Consider the following 23,517-nt stretch of genomic DNA (forward strand, 5'->3'; position numbering starts at 1 on the left):
GAGACTCACTAAAAGAATGCAAATGACCAGCTGTCTGCAAGGAGCATAAATCCTTCCATTCCCCATCATCCAGTCAGAACTGAAGAAGCTTCTTGGATAAGAAGTGAAACATCTTCAAAGAAAAATAAGAAAATCCACTTGCCTTTTGAAAAAGCACCTTTGGGACAAGCATGACCTGGATGATTGAGAATCTCCATATAGACAATGTTCTGCAGTATTTTCAGTTTCCCTAAAGCTGTTGTTCGTTTTAGCTATTACTAAACAGGAAAGTAGAATAGGCAAAGTAGCACACTTGGCATTGCCCACAAGGTGAAACATTTGTCAGTACAAGTACAGGTAGTCCTGCAATTATGACCATTCATCCAGCAACCATTCAAAGTTATGACTGCTGAAAAACTGGACTTACAACCAATTCCCATACTTAGAAGTCACAACGTCCCTATATTCAAAATTTGAGCACTTTGCAAACGGCCTTCATTTATGATCATTGCAGTGTACTGCAGTCATATTCTGCCTTCCTGCATGAACTGCCGCCTCTTCAATTTCCCCCTATCTCTCCCCCCCCCAAAAAAAATCTCTGCTTTTTTGGCCATCCTGTACCACACAGCCAAGTTGAAGACGCCACTATGTTTTGTTGCCACCACCCAGCAGACCTTCCCTGTCCTCCATCTTGGCATTCTGTTCCTCCTTGGCATCGCCTAGCCTGGATTTGTTGGTGTCAGCCAGCCTCAAGCCCCACATCACAAGGGCTCTGTTGGCACTGGAGTCAGAGGTAACAGCAAGGGGTGGAGTGACTGCCATTGAAGGTAAACAGCAGTGTCTTCAACTAAGCCATGCTGTGCAGAGTAGACAAAAACTGGTGTGGGAATGGGTGGAGGGAATTAAAGTGGAGGAAGTTCACATGGGAGGAGAATATCCGACCTGATGGCACCGAATTAATCATCGGTCAATCAGTGCCAGAGGAACACACTGTACACATATGCACCTGCTTTAAATCTTTTCAAATTTAATTGTTAAATCAGCAATATATTTTATACTCATTTTTAATTATGCCGTAAGCCGCCCAGCTCGCTTGGTATTGAAATGGGTGGAACATAAATTTAATGACAATATAAATAAATATTCAGTGACATGTTAATTCTACACTTGCTCAGAAAGAAAGAGATCTGCCTCAGATCAAGCTTTAGAACAGGGGTCCCCAAACATGGCAACTTTAAGGCTTGTGGACTTCAACTCCCAGCATTCTCCAGCCAGCATGGCTGGGGAATGCTGGGAGTTGAAGTCCACAAGCCTTAAAGTTGCCAAGTTTGGAGACCCCCCTGCTTTAGAACGTTGGGACTTCAAATGCCAATCTCGACAAGCTCCTCCCTCGTAACTTTAAGGGACCGGTACCTCTCTGATCATGCGCAGGAACGGTATTACCAGGAAGCGGTTGTTCTGTACCGAGGAGAGGAAGAGTCGTGCGTCTACATGACCTCACGCACAAACCGCTTTGTGGCGCCGGGAGCGGGGCGGTGAGAGAAAACAGATCGGCCGGACATCGGGGTGGGGCCGTGGAAGGAGGGGTGCGCGACGTCTTCTCTGCCTGCCGATCGTTCTACTGCTGCCATGGCGACGACCACCAGCGAGGACTATTACTTGGCGCTGTGCGCGCGGCCCGTGCAGTTCGAAAAGGCGAGCCCCGTTAACTGCGTTTTCTTCGACGAGGCCAATAAGCAGGTGAGAGGCTCAGGCCGCGGACGGGGGTGGGGGCGGAGTTCTCTCCCTGCTTCCTCACGCCCCGTCCGCGCGACCTGCCTTCATCCTATCTTTTCCCTTCGGTTGGACCCGAACGCTTCTGTATCTTGGGCGCAGTGATGGCAACAGCGCTTAGACTTATATCCCGCTTCACAGATCCTTTACAGCCCCCTCGAAAGCGGTTTACAGAGTCAGCATATGGCCTCCAGCAATCTGGGGCCTCATTTTACCGACCTTGGAAGGTTGAATCAACCTTGAGCCGGTGGGAATCGAACTGCTGGCAGTGGAGCTAGCCTGCAATATTGCCTTCTAACCATTGCGCTCTTCCCGCTTTTCCAGATCCTAAAGCAAACGTTTATATCTCTTTTGTCACAATGCCGCGTCTGGTTCCCACTCTTCCTGTTCTGTTGAAAAGACTTGCAGTTGCACAGTTGGGCGGAAAAAGGTTTAAATGTTTAAACATCTTCTTAGGAAAAGGTGGCAGAAACCTGCAATTTTGCAACAAATGCGCCCCTTTGCATCCCAGAAGCCTCTGATTCCGAGAAAAGACTTTCGATCTACTTACGGGCAGGGTATCAATACTAATGCCTGGGTTGTGTGGAAAATGAGTGATAAAACACAATATTTTCCTCTAATTTGTACTGTATATAACTTACACACAGTTACAGTACTAGTGGGCAGCTCTTGTATGTGTGCATAGTTATATTTTGTAGATAGATGGTGGGAATCGTTCATTATCAGATTGTTCTCTTTTTAAAAAAAACTTGGAAAAGGGTTCTTGCATCTTTTTACAAATAGGTGTTTCATAGAGAGTTTTAACTGGCAAGTTCTTTAACATCTTAGTTTTAATCACAAAGGTAAAATTCTTGGACTCTGTGGGTTTGATTTTCACCACAATCTGACAATTTTGTAGTAATATGAGAACCAAATTCCAGAGGGTTTTTTCCCCTCATTGGCAGTATCTGAATAGACATCTTTTATTCTGAGTGCTTTCACATGATATGTCCTCATGTACTATTTTGCTGCCTTAAACTGGCTTCATGTGATCTCAAAGAACAGCTGAGAATCTTTATAATTGAAATTTGGTTCTGAACTTTTTTTTCTCCAGTTTTGTGTACATTGTTCTGCACTTTAGCTAGTGTAAAACAGTACAGAACACTTTCCAGGAATAAAAGAGTCTGGAGTCAGATGCAGTTCTCAGCTTCATTTAGTAGAAAGTAAATGGCTTGTTCAGGTTTTGGCAAAAGCCATCCTCCACAAGGAATGGGAAAGCGGAGCAGAGTAGAAATAAGGCAACTTTTTCTGATTTCATTACCATTACTTCTGCCATTTTATCAGTGTATGGCCCTTAGGAATTATGTGTGAGTAACACTTTTTAATCTTGGTTTTAAAAGAAAAGTGTGTTATATAGCCTGTTTATTCTGTTAATATTTAGAACATCTTATGGAAAATAAATTCCATTATTTTGAAGATGAAGATCTTTTAAAGTAGTTCTAGCTTGAAACTCAAACTAGATCTCTCTTTATTTAGGTTTTTGCTGTTCGATCTGGTGGAGCTACTGGGGTAGTAGTCAAAGGCTTGGAAGACCGCAATCCCATCTCATTTAGGTAATATAAATGCATCCTCAATGCTGTTTTCTTTTTTTTGGCAGCTAATTGTATTGTGTTGCAAATTTTTGCAGTATGAAATATACTGTTCAAAGGATATTTCTTTTTTGTAAGTTGTCTTTCACTCTGTATTTTCTTTAACTAGTAACTGACAACAATGATTTTAAAATACACTAAACTCAAGAATATGAATGTAATCACTTTTTATTTTGAGTACATGCATTAGTAAAACTTGATACTGTAAAATACATGAAATTAGAAGTATAGTTGGGGAGAATAATACATCAATCTGCAGTGCCCAATTTATTAGATTCCCTATTTATTAAAATTCGTTTGATAAAGACTGTTCTACAGAGCTATTCTGATTAAAATGAAGAGTTCCCATACAATAGCACTTTGACATCCTACTAGGATTTAGTCTACACGAATGATTGGGTATGCAAGCTCTTCGAATCTAAACTTAATATGCATATCCCTATATCATGCTGATTAAATCCAGCATTGTGGGCACCTCTACACCCAGTGAATATTAGGTAAAAGTTGGGCAGTCAAGCATAGCTTTCTTCCAGTGCATAGCTATGCAGGAATGTAGCGTTAACATACAGACTTTTCTTATTATTGAAAAAAATATAATTGTAGAAGATTTCAAGCATAGACAAAGTCTGTGGTTGTTTTCATTTAAATCCTCACAGATCGTAACAACTTATTTTATTAAAACTGGAACAGTTGGGGGTTGTGACCTCTTATCAAGAGTAGTCAAGGACTGAATCCCATGCATAATTCTCACATTTTTTTTTTATCACATTATCTTTTATTAAATTACTTTTTCAGCCGCAGCTTAAATACTGTTAGCTTGCATAAAGGAATTTGATCATAACTATGTTTCTAGGTAATCATAAGAATGGAAGGATTGATTTAATTTTGATGAATTATATACACAAATATTTCTCCTATTTTTCCCCTTATGAAATCTTCAATTTGAATCAGTCTTGAAATACGGTAGTCATCATTCCATAATGTGGAATTGTCCATCTTCTACGTAGAGCTCATGGGAATGTAGAATAGCTGAACCCAGAGAAACATAATCAGATGCTATAGCATATACTGCAACTTGTTGACATCTTTGCAACTCAACATAATATTTTTCCCGCATGTTATCTCTTGTTTTTGGATTTTGAAATAACTAACATAACAATGTTATCTATATATTACTAAAACGCTTGTCGTCATGACTTTAAATTGGGGAAAATGATGCGTCATAGAGCAACAATTTTTGAACCAACTTATAGAGTCCTGAGGACTCTTTGAACCATCGCATGAGTACTGAGGAAATAAAATCATGCGATCTTCATTTTCTATGTTTCATGGCAGTTTCTTAGCCAGTCTCACAATCTCCCTCTCCCTCATCCAGGAGCAGTCACTTATCTTGCCTCCTGGAAAGGGAAGGGAGAAAGAAGGAAGAAAAGAACTAGGAGAAAAGAAAAGAACCACCGTGCAACCTTCCTGGCCCATGCCATCCCTTATACCTTCCTTGACACATTCAGCACTTCTTGTGCTCCTCTATGCATCCTTCCTGAACTGCCCACATGCCTTCCCTACCTCGTGTGGTATCTCTTCAGCATATCCACACATCTTCATGACATTCCCCCCGCCCCGTGCAATTCCTGACTGGCGTGTCACCTCTCATACAACTTTGTGACCCCCATTCATTCTTCTTGACTCATTCCCCCATAGCACACTTGACATGCAGGTAACTCTTACACATCTCCATGACCCCCAAGCACCTTTCACCCACACTGCCTCCCCACACACTCTACCCACTACCCATATAGCACCTCATGCACCTTGAGCATCCTTTCCGATCTGTGCTGCCCCCACTCCCCTGACTCCTCCACGATCTGTGCAGCATCTTTGATGCACACCTATATATTCTTCCCAACCTATACGGTACTTCATGTGCACTCCACATAGCCTTTCTGACCAGCACCCCTATATACTCCCTTGCTCCCTTCCCCACTGGGCCACTTACCTTCCTTTTGGCCTTGAACTTGCAACTTCTTGCTGGTTTCTCTATTGCAAAGTAAATGGGGAAACCATCAGGAATTCTAGGGAGTGAGGGAAGGAAGTGGAAGGGAAAAGGAAAGGTTCTGATGTTCCCTGTCAGTTTACAACCCTAACCCAATCAGGAAGTCAAAAGTCGCTTTTGCTCCCACTGCTCTTTTGCCTACCTGTGGTGATTCTCTTTTCTCTTTAGGAAAAGAAATATCTCTGAAATGATGACCCAACATGGATATTAGGGATCAGCAATCATTCTTCCCCCTGTTCCTTCAAATAATTTAAACCCGGAGTGTCAAACTCGCAGCCCATGGGCCAGATGCAACACACCCTGGCTACAGCCACCCCTGGTTTAGCGAAGGGGGGATAGTCACGATACATTACAGGACAACGTGACGCCACAAGTTTGACGCCCCTGATTTAAACTAATTTCTGCCAGTCCAGGCCAGCATGGCTGCTGTTGAGATATTTTAGAAATTAATTGGTGACATGTCCTATATCTAAACAGAAATGAATTCTATATTTGTAGAATGGAAGACAAAGGAGAAGTGAAGTGCATCAAGTTTTCTTTGGGCAATAAGATATTGGCTGTTCAGAGAACATTAAAGTGTGTGGTAAGAAATATCTTTCTTAAAATGAAAAGAAGTTTAAAAAAATATTCAAGTACAGTATACTACTTATTATTTGCTTATTATTAAATAAATTATAGATATTAGATATTTGGGCTTTGTTTTTGTTTCTTTTCCACCATTATATTTATTCATATTTATAGTACTGTATGTACATAGTATTATAAACTACTCAGATGTGATTGCTTGAGTTGAATATATAAAATAACATAATAATGTTAAGTAGAATTAGAAATAGCTAGAAAGAAGGTAGGTGAGATAAACTTCATTTATATAGGCAATGCTCCGGCTATAGCTAATAGTAATTATAAACTCATTTGGAGCCAATTCAAAAAGGAATACAACATATTAGAAATATGTGGGACTAGTTCTGACCATGTCTCTAGTCCTTATCAAATAATGCTAGATTGTAGGGTCTCCTTTCCAGAGGGAGAATAATACAAATTGCTACAAATGAAATCAGGAACTGGTAATGATTTTTATGAAAACTATTTCAAAAGCTTTCAATTTACCGATTTAGATTTGCATCTTTGAATTATGTTATATTGCAGTGATGGCTCACCTTTTTGTCATTGTGAGCTGAAAGTGCATGCGTGCACATGCTTGCACCCATAATGCAATGCACGCATGACCCCCGCGCTCCCCCTGCCCCCCTGCGCATGCACACGCATCTCTTGCATGCGCCCTGCACATGCGTGGCAGATATCTGAAGATCAGCTGGCTGGCGGGAGGCGCGTACACATGCACAGTGAAACTGAGCTGGGACGAGGGCTTGTGTGCCAGCAGAGATGGTTTTGCATGACACTTCTGGCACGCATGCCATAGGTTCACCATCACGGTTATATTGTATTAAATGTATTTGCTCATCTATTTTAATCATTAACTTTTTACTTATATAAACTTTCATCCTTTCAATTTCTATTCCACTTGTATTATAGTTCAAAGATAGTTGAGGAAAATGAGATGAAATATTCAAGCAGAAATATGTTTATAGATGTCTATGTATTTATATATTCTTTTGAATAAATTAATAAAGTCTGACATTTTGCAGACTTACGGACTCAAACTAAGGAAAATCCATGTGTTAGATATGCCTATCTCTGTACATGTTGAGCCCACAAATATTTGTAGTTGTTTCTGTTTTTCATGTCATTCCAGGATTTCCTGAACTTTATTCCAGACAGCCCACAATTAGAATACACTCAAGAATGCAAGGTATAATACACGTAACAAAATACTAAACTAAAGCAATTCCTCAGCATATTGAAGCATTCATTATTCTAATAGTGAAACATCTACAATACCATTATATTAGTATTCTGAAAAGTTGTAACTGCAAATCATTAAAACACTTCAGATATTAGTTTCCCTTCCTCCCAGTCAGCGTGCTAGCCTGGGATGGCAATTAAAATTGGTTACTTTGCAATTATAAATATGTATAGTGAAAAGAAAAGGCTTGTTCAAGTAGTTAGAGCAATAATAACATTTCTTAGCTGCATGAATTAAAATCCTACCCATTGTTAAACAATTGCTAACAGAGTGCCTTATGTCCTCATAAGCTTAAGACTGGGTAGTTATAATATGCTTTTCTTGGGGATGCTTTGGGAATTATTCTAGAAGCTGCATCTAGTATAAAAAGCTATAGCTAAGCTGTTAAAGAATGTCCAAAATATATCACACTTGTTCTGAAAGTGCTTTTTTGGGTGCTAATATGCTACATAACAATTCAAGCTGCTTATGTTGATATATAAAATCCTCTACAGGATTGTGTTTTTATTTATGTATCCACTTGATAAGATCTCCAAGTACTGTCTTGAAAGTGCATTTTGCTATATGGCAAACTGAGGCAGGGCATTGTTAAAATTCAATGTGCTGCTTTTTAAATATTTAAAAGGAAAACTAGAAATAGGTTTTAAAAGGACATGTGTAAACTGATTTTACTTTACATGACAGTGTATGCCTATTTCAATTAAACACTGTTTTTTATTAAAGACCAAGAATGCCAATATTTTAGGATTCTGTTGGACAGGCTCTGCAGAGATCGTTTTCGTAACAGATCAGGGAATTGAGTTTTATCAGGTAAGTAAAAATACTTTTTAAAAAAAAAATCTGCTAACTTGTTTAATGGTATTGAGTCGACTTAAAGGATTAAATGGTTTTATAGTTTATTGTGGGTAAGATATATTTGTTTTGATCTTGTGAAATCTATTTAATTTTAATTAACTTGTCATAAACGAACTAGAAATAGCTTCAGTTTTTTCAAGGAAGATATTATAGTCTGAAAATGAACCTTTCTAGCTAAGTAATATTTTAGTAATAAAAATCATTGATATTGCAAAAAATTAGACATATAAGATACTTGCTGTATTAGTCAAAATGTCTCTTTACTACTAAAATTCATGTCTGTTTGAGTGTTTCACCTTCAGTTGACCAAAATTGTAAGGTATAGCACAATAATTATTAAATCAAAGTAACTCAAATAGGCTAACTTACAGAACGTTGGGGTCTTGTGAGTGTGAAATTTGGGGAAATTGTTGCTGCTTCAACAATTCCCAGCTGTCACAGTCAGCTGTGGTCATGTGATCCTTATTCCATGACAGCCTCCCATAAGGCCAGAGGGGAAGCCAGCAGGAACTGTAAAGTTTATTGTGACTGCCACCTTCCCACTAGCAAAGCCTTTGGTTCTGGGAAGGTGACAGGGAAAGTTGGGAATCAAGTACCTAGCAGGGAAGGTTGCAAAGGGCTCATTGTGTTAATTTGTCTGTAGTCACTCAGGAAATCACCAACTGCAGGAGTTTTCAAATTCTGAAATTTTTTAAAACAAATTATTTGATTTTTGCAGTTGTAAACTATATAGCCAGTTTGAAAATATTCAGTATGTAGGTTTGATTGTAACCTTTATATCTTCAGGTATTACCAGAGAAACGAACGTTAAAGCTTTTGAAGAGTCAGAACATTAATGTAAACTGGTTTATGTACTGTCCTGAGAGCTCTGTCATTGTGTTGTCAACAACAGTAGTTGGAAACGTTCTCCAGCCATTCTATTTCAAGGTAAAATAATATTACTGCTGTCAATGCAATTTCCCATGGTTACTTTGCATAATTACCCCAGGGTATTTATGTTTAATATGTAAGAAATACATTTGAAATTGCTGTAGTCCAGTGGTGGCTAACTTTTTGGGCTCCTGTGCCAAAAATTGTGTGCGCGCTTGCACGTTCGCACGTGTGCCAGCACCCAGAAGGCAATGTGCCCCCCCACATCCCCTACACGTGTGCACAATTCTCCCCACCCACCCCTTCCGTCCCCCTTACCTGCACTGCAACTGATTTTCGGCCGATTTGAGGCCTTTTTCGGCCTCCCAAAGGCTTGAGGAAGGCTGCTGCAGGCTTCTACAAGCTTTGTAGGCTGAAATCTAGCCCCGTTTTCATCACTTCCTGTTTTTCCGAAACAACCGGATGTGACGAAACGGGGCTAGATTTCGGCCTACAAAGCTTGTAGAAGCCTACAGAAGCCTTCCTCAAGCCTTTGGGAGGCCGAAAAAGGCCTCAAACCGGCCGAAAATCAGCTGTGAGGCGCACACATGCACAGCGAGGTAAGTTTGCCTTCAGCTCACATGCTGCCACAAATGGCTCTGCGTGCCACTTCTGGCACACGTGCCATAGGTTCGCCATCACGGCTGTAGTCCTTTATGTCCAAAATGCATTTTAAGTAAATATAGTAAGTCAGATACCCAGCTGCACATTAGTTTCACAAATTTTGCATTAGGAAACAAAAATTATAGCATTTGATTTTCAGATGGTTAGTTAAACAGCATTTTAGATGGCCTAAAGCACTGCAAACAAACAAAAATGTATATGGATTTTTTTACATTGTATTTTGCTGGGACATATTACAAAATGGTAAGAAATATAATGAAGTGTGAAAGAGTTACATAGAATTAAAGGCAGTACTTTTCATATAGGGTGGAGCTATGTCAAAGCTGTCAAAGTTTGAAATTGAGTTACCTACAGCAACAAAATCCTCCAAACTTAGCCTTTCTGAAAGAGATATTGCTTTGACTACAATGTAAGTATATTATTGTGGTTCTTTGCCACCTAAGATGTTGTATTTTCCTTGTTCTGAGCAAAAGATCATCTTCTTACTGAAGACATAAGCAACATTTTTGATCAGTAGAATAGACTCCATTTGAAGTCACTTTTGAATCAATTGAGTATAGTAGAGAAGAAATGGGCAAATAAGCAAACAAAACTAAAATTCCCAATCGAGCACCTTATTACACGTGGCATTCTTTTTAAAACTGCTTTGAAAAATCATATAAATTATTTGTAATAATAGCTTGTAACTTAACAGAATGATCTCCATATCACTTTGGGAAGATGACATAAATCCAGCTGTAATTTATTCAGAAAAAATAAAATTCTTTTTGATTTTCTTACAAATTCTTTCACAGGCAAGAGAGCCGTTTTGATCTCACAGCAAATTAGAAGTAGGGAATCCTGCATTTTAGTCTTGCCTTATTAGTGGAAACTGGCTTCCATTTTGGGCCAGTAATTCTCTTTCAAGTCTAAGAAGAAGGCAAGGGCAAACATCAAGAGAGATACATGCAATCTACATTGACCACAGAAAGGAAGATGGTCTCTAAAGTGAGAAACGAGCCAACTTTTTTTCTGAGGGAGTATTTAGGGTAGATCGCTGTAACTATATGAGAAAAAGACACACACACACACCCCGGGGTGGTTTACTGTTTCACAATACATTCACAAGAAATGCCTTTAGTTTCTTACGCTATTTATTACTCTGTTGCATTCTGCCAAAATAGCTTGTCTAGCATGATAGGATTATATAAATGTTATCTGCTCAGAAGTTAAACATGTATTATGTTTCTTTAGATATGGGCAACTTTATGTTCTTTACTTGAGACACCACTCAAGGACTTCAAACAGTACTGGAGCTGAGGTAGTTCTTTATCATTTGCCAAGGTAAATTTGTTGATTCTTATCCTTTTCAGCTTTCATAACAACTATTAAAAAGTGACTACTAAGGTTGCTGATTCACATTCTTTTTCTTTCCCAATTAATGCTACCACAGGGAAGGCTCCTGTAAGAAATTGCATATATTGAAGTTATATAGAACTGGGAAGTTTGCACTGAACGTTGTGGATAGTTTAGTGGTAGTTCATCACCAGGACACTGAGGTACTATTTTTTCTCCGCATTATATTTTGGGTAGCCCAAGACAGCTAATTTAGATTCTATTTCATATTTTAGGGTAGGAAAATAATAATAAATAATAGTATATTATAAATAATATATTATAAATAAAATAAAAATATATTAATAAATATATAATTGAAGTTATACAAAATTTAAGACTGGTGAATAAGATTTGATTGATTGATTGATAATTAGCATTTTCAATTGCCTATATATAATTAGTATAGTTTGGGCCTAGGGTTGTGAGTGGGGGCAATCATTTTCTTAAAGACATATAGTGCGTGTGTGTGTGTGTAAAACCACTCCAAACAACTGTTGTGATACAGGAAATTACTATACTGATTTTGTTGAAGACACATGTTAATATGATAATTGTGTATGGTTAGTTTTGTTTTATCTTGGAAACTGAAAAAGTGGCATCCAAGCAAATCCTGACAAGACTGAGTAGCTGTCTGATTTAGTGCTCATTGGATCCAGGTTAATTTTTTTTTTTTTTTTGGTTTCACTTTTCTAAACAGAAATGTTGTTGTGAAATTTGAAGATCCTCCTGAAGTCACGACTCCTGCACAAGGAATAGGTTGCAGGAGGTCTTTTGCACAACTTCATTTTGTGCATCAATTACACCCCTTCCTGAACCATGAGCAGTTACATGCACATCTCAGAGCACCCATGTTACACTTCTGTGAGCTGTACTGGCTTTATTGTGCTTTCATATGAAATTCAGGGAGCTGATTGTTATCTGTAAAGCCCTGCATGAAATGGAGCTGGGTTATTTATGGGATTTCATCTCCCCATTGTTTTCAATTGTCTCACTACATCCAACAAGAGTAGCATGTTCTGGTCCCTTCAATTAAATTGTCATTATATGGGACTTCAGAGGTGTGCCTTTTCTGGGTAAGTGTCTGCCTCTAGAATACCATACTCCTAAATATCAAATTGCCCCAAACTCTGCTACCTTTTGTAAAGCATTAAATACCAGGATGTGCTCTGGGGCCTGAAGATAGTGAGATTATAGTCTGTTGAAAGGTTTCTTTCTGCTATCTTACTAGGTTCATCCTTGGTTGAAGATTGTTGGTTTTTTTCCCAATAGTATTGTTTTTTATAGATTTAATACGTCAATTGCCCAGACTTGCATTAACAAAATAGGCAAGCATGTAACTTGATTAAATAAATACTTTTGGAATGAGATACCATCTTGGACTTTTAAAGTACATATTCAGGTGATCATAGAGAAGGACTATATTATAATAAATAAAATAACATCACTGGATGCAACTCAAATTTGATTTGCTTAAACAAATACAGCTGGCAGCAAGTATCTGCCATAGCTTTTCTGTAGAGTTAAAGATCTGAGAAATGTTCAGGAACAAAAGGAACATAAACAGAAGGATGTTCTCCATATATATATTTATATTCAATTGAAATTCACTTTTAGGATAGGATCTTTATTATTATTATTATTATTATGCCAAACAGAATAAAAAGAATCATCATGGTTACATCCACCATTTTATTGTTTTCTGTATGGATGCAATTATGCTTGAACACATCTCATAAAGAGATTTTTGGTATTTTTTAGACCTCTATTATATATGACATCAAATTAAAGGGGGAATTTGATGGCACGCTTACACTGCACCAGCTTGTACTTCCACCTCGATCCATACAACCATACCAGATTCCTGTGGCAGGTACAGAATTGCATTTTTCATATTCCCTTGAAAATGCAAATGCTGCATATATCTGTAAGTTTTGAAGGTGGGATTGCTAGGTTTTTGATTAATTAAAAGTTATGTTCCAGTAGTCTTAATATTTCATTTTACAGTATTTCTTGGCATAATAAGTTCATTGTATTTACTAAATATAAACAGGATAAAAAGAAATGAGCAATATTTCATCTAATATATTATTCTGGTCTTGGGAGAAAAAAAGCCTAAAGTTATTGCCTATCATAGCTGTTCTCCTTATATTATTGGACCATGGACCATGTTTTTTATTTTTTAAACATTTAAGTTTAGTGGTTTGAAAAATAAATAGAAATGATTTTGAATAAAGTTGTTCAAGAGTTTGGTTTTGAGATAAAATGGTACTTAGAAGTATGTATGGTTATAGCTCCTTCAGGCAAGTATGGTGTTTCATCTCCAGGAAAAGACTCAACTTGCTTTAAGCACACTGAATGTTGCTACACTTTTTGGAAATTGGTATTTTGATCATGCACCAAATATATCTGCCTTCAAAGAACTGTAGAGCCATAATTGTGAAATCTCTTGTCAGCTTCCCACAGGCATACCTAAGCATGGATAAACCTTAAATTTGCATGGAAGCTAAACCATTTTAATCTACTATTTGCATTCTCCAGAGATTGGGGAATAGGGTTTTATCTTTGTTATAAGCCTTCTTCTAGATTCCATTTGGACCTCTAAATTAGTATGGCTCATTTAATTAAGAAATGAACTATTTATCTTCCTGACAATTATCAATAGTTGTTTCCTGGAAAAAGTGCTAGAATCCTAAAACAGAAATACTTGCATTGAGGGAAAATGTTACATCATGTAAAACAATCTGCATTCATTGAGTATAACATTTATGAAGCTTGAATTTGCACTGTATATAATTCATAAGCTGTAATTAATATTTTAAAAGAAATGTTAAACTTTTGGACAATTAGCTTTTGGTTGTGTCTGCTTTAAATATGACAGTAACCTGTAGGCTAAGGACTTTTAGGTTTAGCATTAAGAGTGCAGTTTGTTGTAAAAAGAGTTATTTCTGACAAACATAACAAATAATTTCCTTTCTAATCCATATAAATCACACCTTTTTTTTATTTGCAGGTCCAGCTTCTGTAACCAATCAGTTTCCAGTTCCCTGTAAACTCTGTATCCTTGAAATAAAAATCAGATCACATTTATTGTGTGGCAACATGATTCTTTTTAAGATCTGAAAGGAGCACAAGTGAGTATCTATGCTAAAATGCTTTAAATCTTTGAGAGGAGTAGAAATAAATAATACAGAAATAATGCACAGTGCTATCCTGAATGGTCCTCACTTTAGCAGACTTTAGATACAGTATAACAAACAAAATCTACTTTTGTGCATTGGATTATCATTTAAGATACAGTATTTTAAAATGCATACAGTACAGATGTTTGTAATTCTATTCAGATTTAACAGATGTTCTTCTTTAATGGATTCACCCCTCCCATCTATTACAATGAGAACTTATTGTGTAATTTTGCAGCCTGTAAAATCCTATTGATCTTTATTTTGAAATTTATTTGTATTCAATGTGATTTATTTTCAAAAATATAGAGGAGTGAAGTCTAATTTACTAGGTCCTTGCTAGCTCTTTGAGTTGCTCCCAGAAGCTTATTGACAATGTACGAGTGTATAGAAAACATTGGAAATCAAGTTTATAGGTAATTTTTCACTTTTAATGTTCTTCTAAGAGGCTTTGGCCACTAGTAGCTTCTTTTCAGCTAGAGACTTCTATGTATTTGAGAAATTTAACACTTGATGAATTGTTGTTTTCTCTCCTCTTAAAAAGCAGACCCTTAAACAATATCTTACTGCTTCTTTGGCATAAAAAAAATTGACAGATAATTTGCTGGGGGCCATCATGTGCTTAAAGAACAAATATCCCTGTTTTCCTTGGATATGTGAAATGTTGTGTGCCTCTTTGAGCTGTTACTCAAAGTGGCTGGCTGCATAAACAATTAAAACTTTTACTGAGGCAAAACCCACTGGACATTGGTAAGAGTTTTGCTTAACATTTAGATTCATCATCCTGGATTGTCTTTCAGCCTGATATTATCATTAGCGCAAGTGAAGGTATGAACTTTCGATATTCATTTTTTAATCAGAGCATCGGAACGTTTGTGTGTTTATAATACAAAGTATTAAATATGCTGCTGTATAAAATAGATTAATTAGATACCTAATGTCCAAATTGTCTGGAGAACACAATGTTGCTTATTATCAGAATGTGGTGATGAAAGAATTTTGGTGAAATACTTCACTACTTATGAAACCTCAGTCTAGTAAATCTCTCTTGAAATGAAGCTTATCGTGGTGCAGTACATCAGTTATGAGAGGAATGTAATCTTTTTTTTTTTTTTACTGTAGGTTATCTCTGGAATCTGCAAATTAAACTTGAACCTACAGTAAATCTTTTGCCAGACAAGGGAAAACTAATGGACTTCCTTCTGCAACGAAAAGACTGCAAGATGGTTATTCTTTCTGTGTGTTCACAAAGTAAGCTTCTGCTTCAGAGAAATCAAAAATTTCTGTGAACTTTTTAAAATAGCCCTGACATAACATGTTTCTTTACAAAGTATAGTATTTTATTAGTATTAATAATAGAATACTATACTTTGTAGTATAGTATAATATTTGCTAAGAGTATTTTATGGCATCTGAAATAATATGCCATATACAGTTTGAATAAAAGCGTATCTTCTTATCTATTTATCTAACTTATCTATTATTATGGTATCAAGTTTGCATTCTGTTATTGCTTCATTCTGTGACTACTTATTTTAGGTGTCCCTTGTGTGTTCTGTTGCAGTGTTAAATGAACCAGAGGGAGGCTCATTGAGTGTAATCGCCACTGTTTTTGACAAGCTCAATCACGAATATAAGAGATACTTAGAAGCAGAACAGGCTTACACTATGGCAAGTTGTGAACATATTCTTTGATTAGCATGAGTTCCTTTTGTCATAAATATATTGATCTAGCTTTTATTAATTAGATCACTATAGTGCTACCAATGTGAAAGCTTCTATGGTGTTCACATAGAAGAGCCTTTTTAAATATTTTGTTCTTGGATGTGGCAGGTACAGTCCACTGATCTGTTCCTGGTTATCATCCTCTACAAAGTGGCTCGCTTTGTTATCATTCAAAAATGTCACTGTTTAAGGTGAAAAAATGCTGTATTATACAAGAATGATTGTGAAGCAAATTCTTTTGCATTGTAACAATATGTAAAATTTAAAATTCCCTTCTGCCAGTAGCCTCCTCACTAACCCCTGATGGAACTGATTACATGACCCTTTGTTGCGGAAGTAATATACATTACTCTTATCATTCAATTGCAGTGCCCCAAAGCATTAACTGTTTAATAGCAAGTCTCGTTATTGCAAAAGCACTTCAAAATGTATTCCATTTTTCATAATACTGTAATAAAACACTTTGAAGTACCAGAATAGATTTTTGGTCACAATTCTTACTTAATCTATACTGGTTTAACAATATTCTAAATTCTAGATACAAAATTATTTTTAAATCTATTGTTTAGTGACCTCTTTCAACTAAAATACATGATTTAATAAAATGTTCTATTCTCCTTTTACAGGCATTGGAAACTGGACAGAGCCGAGGCAATCCACCACCAAAGCGCCCAGTCCGTACACAGGCAGTTATTGATCAGTCAGACATGTATACTTACGTTCTATCAATCTTTACTGAAAAAAAGGTCAGTTAATAGGAGAATTCTGCTTTAATTACTTCACTGTTCATACTAGCACTGTTGATATGATTAATTAAAAGTTTTATAAGATAATTTGCTAAAGCAAATTTGAATTCTGAATAGCACCAAATCATTATTTAAATGCAACTCAGATCCAAATTCTGTAAACTTACTGTCAAATATATTTTTCCAATTCTTTTCTAATAAGGAGGCCCCCCACAAGTTCACTATTGCTGTTATAATGGAGTATATTCGCTCACTCAATCAGTTCCAGATAGGTGTTCAGGTAAGTACTTGAAAGTGTCATAATTTGAAATAGTTTTTGTTAAGAATTTTTTTTTACGCTTAAAGCTATCCAGTATGTTCGGGATTAGTTAAAATCTTGAAACCTCTTCAAAAGGCAGGTACAAAGATCCCTGCATGAGAGAGAAACTATAGGAACAGAGAAGTGATTGTCAAACTAAATACTGAAAGGTTACAACAGGCCGATTGAGGTTAATTTGTTAATGTCAAACTCCAGGAGAATTCCCCCATTTGGTGCTACAAAGAAGAGCATGATCTATTGCATATCAGCAGTATTCTACTAGTTATTTACATAATTGCAATGTATCCAAATTATCTGGATTTAGTTCATTCACTTCCAATCATGTCCAGACAATGGTTTCAGAATGTTGTAACCTCTGTGGAAACAATAGAAATCCACCTGCTGAGAACAGCTTTTATATTGATATGTTGGCTCAAGTCTTTGAATAAACAGCCTATTTTCTGTACATGAAGAAGTGTTTGCAGGATGAGATGAAAGAGAAATCTGACAATCCAACATTGCTCCTCCAGCAAGCACTGGAAGAACTTCAGTTCTGTAGTTCCTAAGGCCAACAAATTCGAAAGGAGAAAAGTTCTGTCAGTTTTGAAGGCCCCAAAGTGGTCTAGGCATGAACCAAGACAGTTGCACTTTCTAATTCATTCCCAGAGAATCAGTTTTTTCCTAACATGGCCAATATTGGGCCCATTTCAAAACAGCCTGAATGATTAAAATGAATCCAAATAATTGGCATAATTTAAGAATACATGGGGATATACTGGAGAATGGAATCAGGCTTAATGTAGATTATATTTTCTATCAAGGAACAATTTCTGAACTATGAAAATTTAAGAAATGCAAATTACTTTTAATTGGCATTTCAGCTTTGAGTCCTAACGCATATAGGTTTTGTCTCAAATAACTCTTGGCAATCATTAGATTAAAAACTCCCACGTTTGCCTAAGTGAGATGCACACTTCTTCATCCTTTGCCACCAGCTCCTCACATGTGTATAATTTTGGAGGCTTAAGCAATGTTTATCTATGGTAAGAGAGTAGCTTTCTAAAATTTTTATGTTGCTTTCATGCCAATAGTTAAGTTAAAGAAGTTAAACAAATTTTATTTATGTATTGTAATTCAGGAGTTCTTTTCTAAAATTTTATGTACAGTATTATGCATGTATTTATTCAGCTAACTTCAGTTGTTGAAAGTGCCCATTTCAAACTTGAAAAGTTTTGAATGTCATAAAACTTTACTGCTTCATAAAAGTGTAATACACATGCAAATGTATTTCAACAAAAAGACCAATTTCTTTTGGATCTACTTAATTAAAATATCTTTCTACTGTATTTTTCTTATAAATTGAGGTTTAGTTAAATGCTTATAAACTTGCTGAGTTACGAATAGTTTCAGCATGGAAATCTCGCTGTTTTCTTGTCTTCTTAGCATTTTCTTTATGAATTGGTAATCAAAACCCTTGTTCAGCACAATTTATTCTACATGCTTCATCAGTTCCTACAGTACCATGTTCTCAGTGATTCAAAGCCTTTGGTGAGTAACCTTGCATAATTTTATTGCATCATATAAAGATTTAAGAATAATGACATGAACGCATCACCTTCTACTGGTACTTTAATGTGCTTTGTTGCTGAGCAAGAATGATTTACCAAGCTGCTTTTTAGTTTAGGAGCAAGTTGTGAAATACTACATACTGACTTATTTCTTATTTTAGGCTTGCTTATTGTTGTCTCTTGAAAGTATTTACCCACCAGCACATCAACTCTCCCTGGATATGTTAAAGGTAAGTAGACAGAGGAAGTGTAAATGTGCCATTTTCTTCCTTTGATTATGGGTAATGATGAGAAGGCAGTTCTAAGTAGAGGTAAAATCTACCAATTGGAATTAATCCAAAGAACTTCATAAGGAATATTTTGGGCTTCGGCAGGGCAACCTCATTGCCTATTTAAAGATGGGTAGAACCACCTTTCACTTCCATTCAAATATGTCGTGCATTGCTGGGACACTAGTAAGAAATTAGAAAGCATTCAAAAGATTCTATCTTATCAAACTCTATATTCTCCATTACATAGTTGGGAATCAGCGGACCAAATTTTTGTCCCAGATCCTATAACTATACTCCCTACCACCTTTGGGAGAACTTGGCTCTTGAAACAGAGAAAATATTAAAGAAAGGAATGCCAATAAAGATCCCACTGGACAACAATCATCCACATTTTCATTTTGGTACCATCATTATAAAAAAAAAAAAAAGCATCTCCTAGTATATAGTTAATGCAACCAGTGCATTCGCATATGTCATTTTGTATGCTCCCTATTGAACAATTCTCTGTCTTTGTGATGTTGGTCAAGTGAAGAATGTTATCCATTATGTCTTCCACTGCTCCATTTACAATGAGATCAGGGCCAAATTATTGATGGTAGGGCTTAAGCCTCAAAAAAACTGAACCATCTTACAAATGTCCCAAAGGTGCTTTTTCAAGAGGCAACTGGACTTCCTGGACTTTTCTTTAAAGATGTTTCACTTTTCATCCAAGAAGCTTTTTCAGCTCAAGAACCAGAAAGTCCAGTTGCCTCTTGAAAAAGCACCTTTGGGACAACCATGAACGGGATGACTGAGAATCTCCATAGGCATCTTACAAATGTATTTCCAACTGTCAGCAATCAAGCTACTACTTTTGCTCTGCTCTTATTTATACTTAGAAATACTTAACTTCTTGATTGTAGCTTTGGCTTTATTTTGCTGTAACTTTAATTCAATTCAATTTTAATTTAATTCAATTATTATTTTGTTTTACAATATTATTTATTTATTATTTGCAGTCAATCTCATTTTGAGACAACTATTTTAAACTATTATATTTTATAGCATGCTAAATGTTATAATTTATGGTTGCAACAATAAACTTATTAATAACTAGTAAATAAAGGAAGGCACTCATGGGAAAGAAGTCATAGGTATGGTCAGCAGCCATTTACTGTCATGATTTGTGCTTTCAGAGACTTTGTACAGCAAATGATGAAATAGTAGAAGTTTTGTTGTCTAAACATCAAGTACTAGCTGCCTTGAGATTTATCAGAGGAATTGGTAGACATGACAGCATTTCTGCTCGTAAATTCCTTGATGCAGCAAAGCAAACGGAAGATGAGATGCTCTTCTATACAATATTCAGGTTTTTTGAGCAGAGAAATCAGCGAATACGTGGAAACCCTAGCTTCACTCCAGGTAAACAGCAATTTGGTAGGCCTATAAAGGTTGGGTCCTGTTTTTAATTTTTATAATATTCAAAGTTCACAGCTAATAATGCTGCCATCTGTTAAGATTGTTTCAAATGTAGAGCTCTGTTATTTTTAATTGGTGCAACAGCATCTTACTAACTTCCTAATTTTTCATCAATAGAGAGAGGTAGTAGTTTTTTAAACAACTATATGCTCCTGCAAAATTAAAATTAATTTTAAAGATAAAAAGCTATTCCAAGAATGGATTAGTAAATTTTACCAAATTGGTATAATTTTTTGGTAAGTAATTCATACATAAACTTACAGAAAGTTGTTACTCCTGCTCAACATTGATCAAAAGATGCATTAGATAATGGGTTTTTGTTTTTAAATAAGTTAAAAAAAGAAACTAGGCCCACTCCAGCAAAGGAAAAGAAAATGAAACATATGCCACTACTATTGCTTTTTCCTCAAATGAAATTTAATTTCTGAAGGCACTGTAGGCACAATTTTGTATATTGAAAACAGTTATGACAAATGGGACCTTTTCAAGCTTAGGAGAAAGATAACAGTTACTAAAACAGTTGGAACATCTGCAATGCAATATCAACATCTGGGAAAATATGCATGATCCTTAATTGGAAGAAAAATTGGTCTTACACTGTTTGAATGCTGATTTCAATACAGCTAGGTGATATGAAATTGTAATTATATATTAACAGTAGGGTTAATAGGTCAGTTGGAGACAGCCCTGCTATAACATTGTAAGAGCTGTAAGTCTTATGTACTTAGAAATAGACATTTAGAACTTATACCTTTACTTAAACTAAAAAGTGCTTTGTCATTTTTATTAATACCACCCAGTAATGAATTTGATAGACAAGAAGAATATTTCTAGTAATTTAATAGAACATCCTTTTAAGATTTTTTTGCAGGTAAAATATCCCCATTTTCCAAATCAGCAAAGGATTATTAATGTTTCCTCATGCATGCAGTTCTACTCTATCAGGGGCCCTTGTGCATTTCTCAGTAACAGCTTTAGCTATCAATAGTATTCAAAAGAAAAATAAATATATCTATTATAATTGCTAACCTCGTATAAGAAAACCAGATATTTAATTCTGTGGAAAGTGCCTCAAAGATAATCTGCAAAATTTTTCCCTCAATGTTCTTGATTATGCATAAAATCTACTTTTCCTCATATTATTATACAAAGGTCATAGCATAAGCTATGTTATACAATGTATTGTAGCCTATATGCATCTCCTTTACCCATTTGATTTCTGTTTTTATACAACTGTTTTGTAATTCAGCTTCCCAGTTTCAAAATTGGAGCATGAGTAATAAAGAGTGAAGCAGAGGTAGTTCCTGAGGTTGAAAAAATTTAAAAATATTGATAATATACTTTAGTGTGATTCCTTAAGATGTCAAAACTAACACTGATTATGTTTTCTGTCCTTTTCTTGTAGGAGAACACTGTGAAGAACATGTCACATTTTTTAAGCAGGTTTTTGGAGACCAAGCATTAATGAAGCCTGCCACTTTCTGACATAGTAAAACTGTTCTAATATAAGGATGTATAAAGTTAATTTATTGCATTTATGTACTTTTACTTTTGAGCTACAAAAGATCTATTTTATAATAAAGTATATATACAGACCTTTTGGCAAATATTAAAAATATTACAACATTTTGACAGATGGCTTATTTTTCTTCTAAAAATAAAGCCAAAAATTGCATTGACTTGCATTAAAAAATTGTCAGTGGTTCAGCAATCTAATCTCATACCTATCACTTTAAGTGTTACCAGGAATCTATTTCTATTGCAAAACAGTTTCCTTTTCAGGAACAAAAACTACAATAAATTTTTTCTCATTAATGTTTCTAGTTTAAGTATCGTAATACTAATAAATAACTGATTTTGATATAATTCTTCCTGAATCCAGCTGTTCAGAATTACTCTTTTTCTTCCAGTTATGCAGAAAATTAATGAATCCCAGTACTATTTTACAGTTGTGAGATGGTAATCATAGAAACTTGCTACAATTTATAAGTCTTCAGTCAGAATTCAGAGTCCACTGACCACTTTGTTTAAAATGGCTAGAACAGGAGTTTTTCTTTTTCTGTACCTTTGTACCTTTCTTGTGCTGCACGAACTTTAGCTTTATTTATTGAGGGCCCTATAGAGGAAAAAGAAAAATATTGATTTTTCCTTCTATATTTATTAGTTCAGTAATGCTAGATTATGAAACATGAACACTTGTGATGCAAAAACATGGAATATAACAGCGATGGCTAACCTTTTCAGCACCAAATTCCCAAAGTGCGCACCTCCCCAAAATGCAATGTGTGCGTGCACCCCATGCATGCGGCTCACCCCCTTTGCATGTGTGTGTGACCCCCCATGCCCCCGTCTGCCCTTTCCCCATGCATGTGCGTGTAAGACCCCCAGGCATGCGTGCACGCCCACCCCCGCGTATGCACAGCAGAGACCCAAAAACCAATTGGCCGGCGGGAGATGCATGCGCAGGAGAGCTGAGCTGGGGCAACGGCTTGCGTGCCCAGAGAGGGCTCTGCGTGCCACCTCTGGCACACGTGCCATAGGTTTGCCATCATGGAAATATGTTTGAGCATCTTACATAGAAATCAAGTGACATTTTTAAGTCATTTTAACATGATTATAATTAAAACCCATTCTACTCCTTGATACCACAAACTCCTTGATAACACAAACCATGGTTTAGCAGAATATGGGCTAAGTTCATGTATAGCAGGGGTTCCCAATCCCCGGGCCATGGCCCATGTGCAGAACTGGGCTGCACAAGTGGCGGGCAAATGTGCTCATGCACACAGCTCCACTTGCATGAGCAGTTCATGTGCGAAGCTGCAGTAGAATGAGCAGTTGGTGCCTGTAGCTGCCATTCCTGCCAATGGAGCTACACATGTGAGTACGCTTGTCTGCTGTTTGTGCAGAATCATCCTATCATCTACTGCTGCTAGTCCACAAAGCCACAAAGGTTGAGGCCTGCTGATGTATAGCACAATGCTGTAATTTGTAGAATAAAATAGTGTGGCCCTCGTGCTCATGTTAAGACATGATCATAGTTTATAAACCAGGCACAAATACAAGCCAAAAACATATTAATCTATTAATCTAGCATGATGCATAAATCCTGCTACAAGCAAAGGTAGTTTTTCCTTCTACAGCAAGAAATTTCCACATTTGCTCCAACTAGGAATTTTTGGTATGCTATTGTGGCATGACAATAAGGC

At 36.4% G+C, this 23,517-nt stretch overlaps 2 protein-coding genes across 3 annotated transcripts in view; one reads left to right on the forward strand and one right to left on the reverse strand.

The window, feature by feature from the left end:
• The first annotated feature begins 1,285 nt into the window (after positions 1–1,285).
• RMC1 (regulator of MON1-CCZ1) lies at positions 1,286–21,940 on the forward strand. 2 transcript variants are annotated; one of them, XM_026670333.2, is made up of 20 exons: positions 1,286–1,719; positions 3,268–3,344; positions 5,929–6,013; positions 7,187–7,243; positions 8,021–8,107; positions 8,939–9,079; positions 9,991–10,094; positions 10,919–11,008; positions 11,118–11,223; positions 12,821–12,932; positions 14,073–14,117; positions 15,016–15,069; positions 15,364–15,492; positions 15,806–15,912; positions 16,593–16,712; positions 16,915–16,992; positions 18,454–18,558; positions 18,740–18,808; positions 20,026–20,251; positions 21,714–21,940. In XM_026670333.2, exons 1-20 carry the CDS (start codon positions 1,609–1,611, stop codon positions 21,791–21,793), a joined length of 1,983 nt encoding a protein of 660 aa, XP_026526118.1. In that variant the 5' UTR covers positions 1,286–1,608; the 3' UTR covers positions 21,794–21,940. The 2 variants fall into 2 exon arrangements, with proteins under 2 accessions (XP_026526118.1, XP_087817756.1); XM_087961630.1 differs by lacking the exon at positions 18,740–18,808 and having other exon boundaries at positions 1,399–1,719.
• The window catches only part of NPC1 (NPC intracellular cholesterol transporter 1), a 38,516-nt gene continuing 35,713 nt past the window's right edge, over positions 20,715–23,517 (reverse strand). Inside the window, exon 25 of the mRNA XM_026670329.2 lies at positions 20,715–22,424. Coding sequence (XP_026526114.2) covers positions 22,345–22,424 — 80 coding nt within the window. The 3' untranslated portion in view covers positions 20,715–22,344. The remainder of the gene's footprint in view (positions 22,425–23,517) is intronic.

Source organism: Notechis scutatus, chromosome 3 (genome assembly GCF_049901735.1).
Source record: "Notechis scutatus isolate UNSWTSFEM ecotype Mainland chromosome 3, rNotScu1.2, whole genome shotgun sequence".
Lineage (NCBI taxonomy): Eukaryota > Metazoa > Chordata > Lepidosauria > Squamata > Elapidae > Notechis > Notechis scutatus.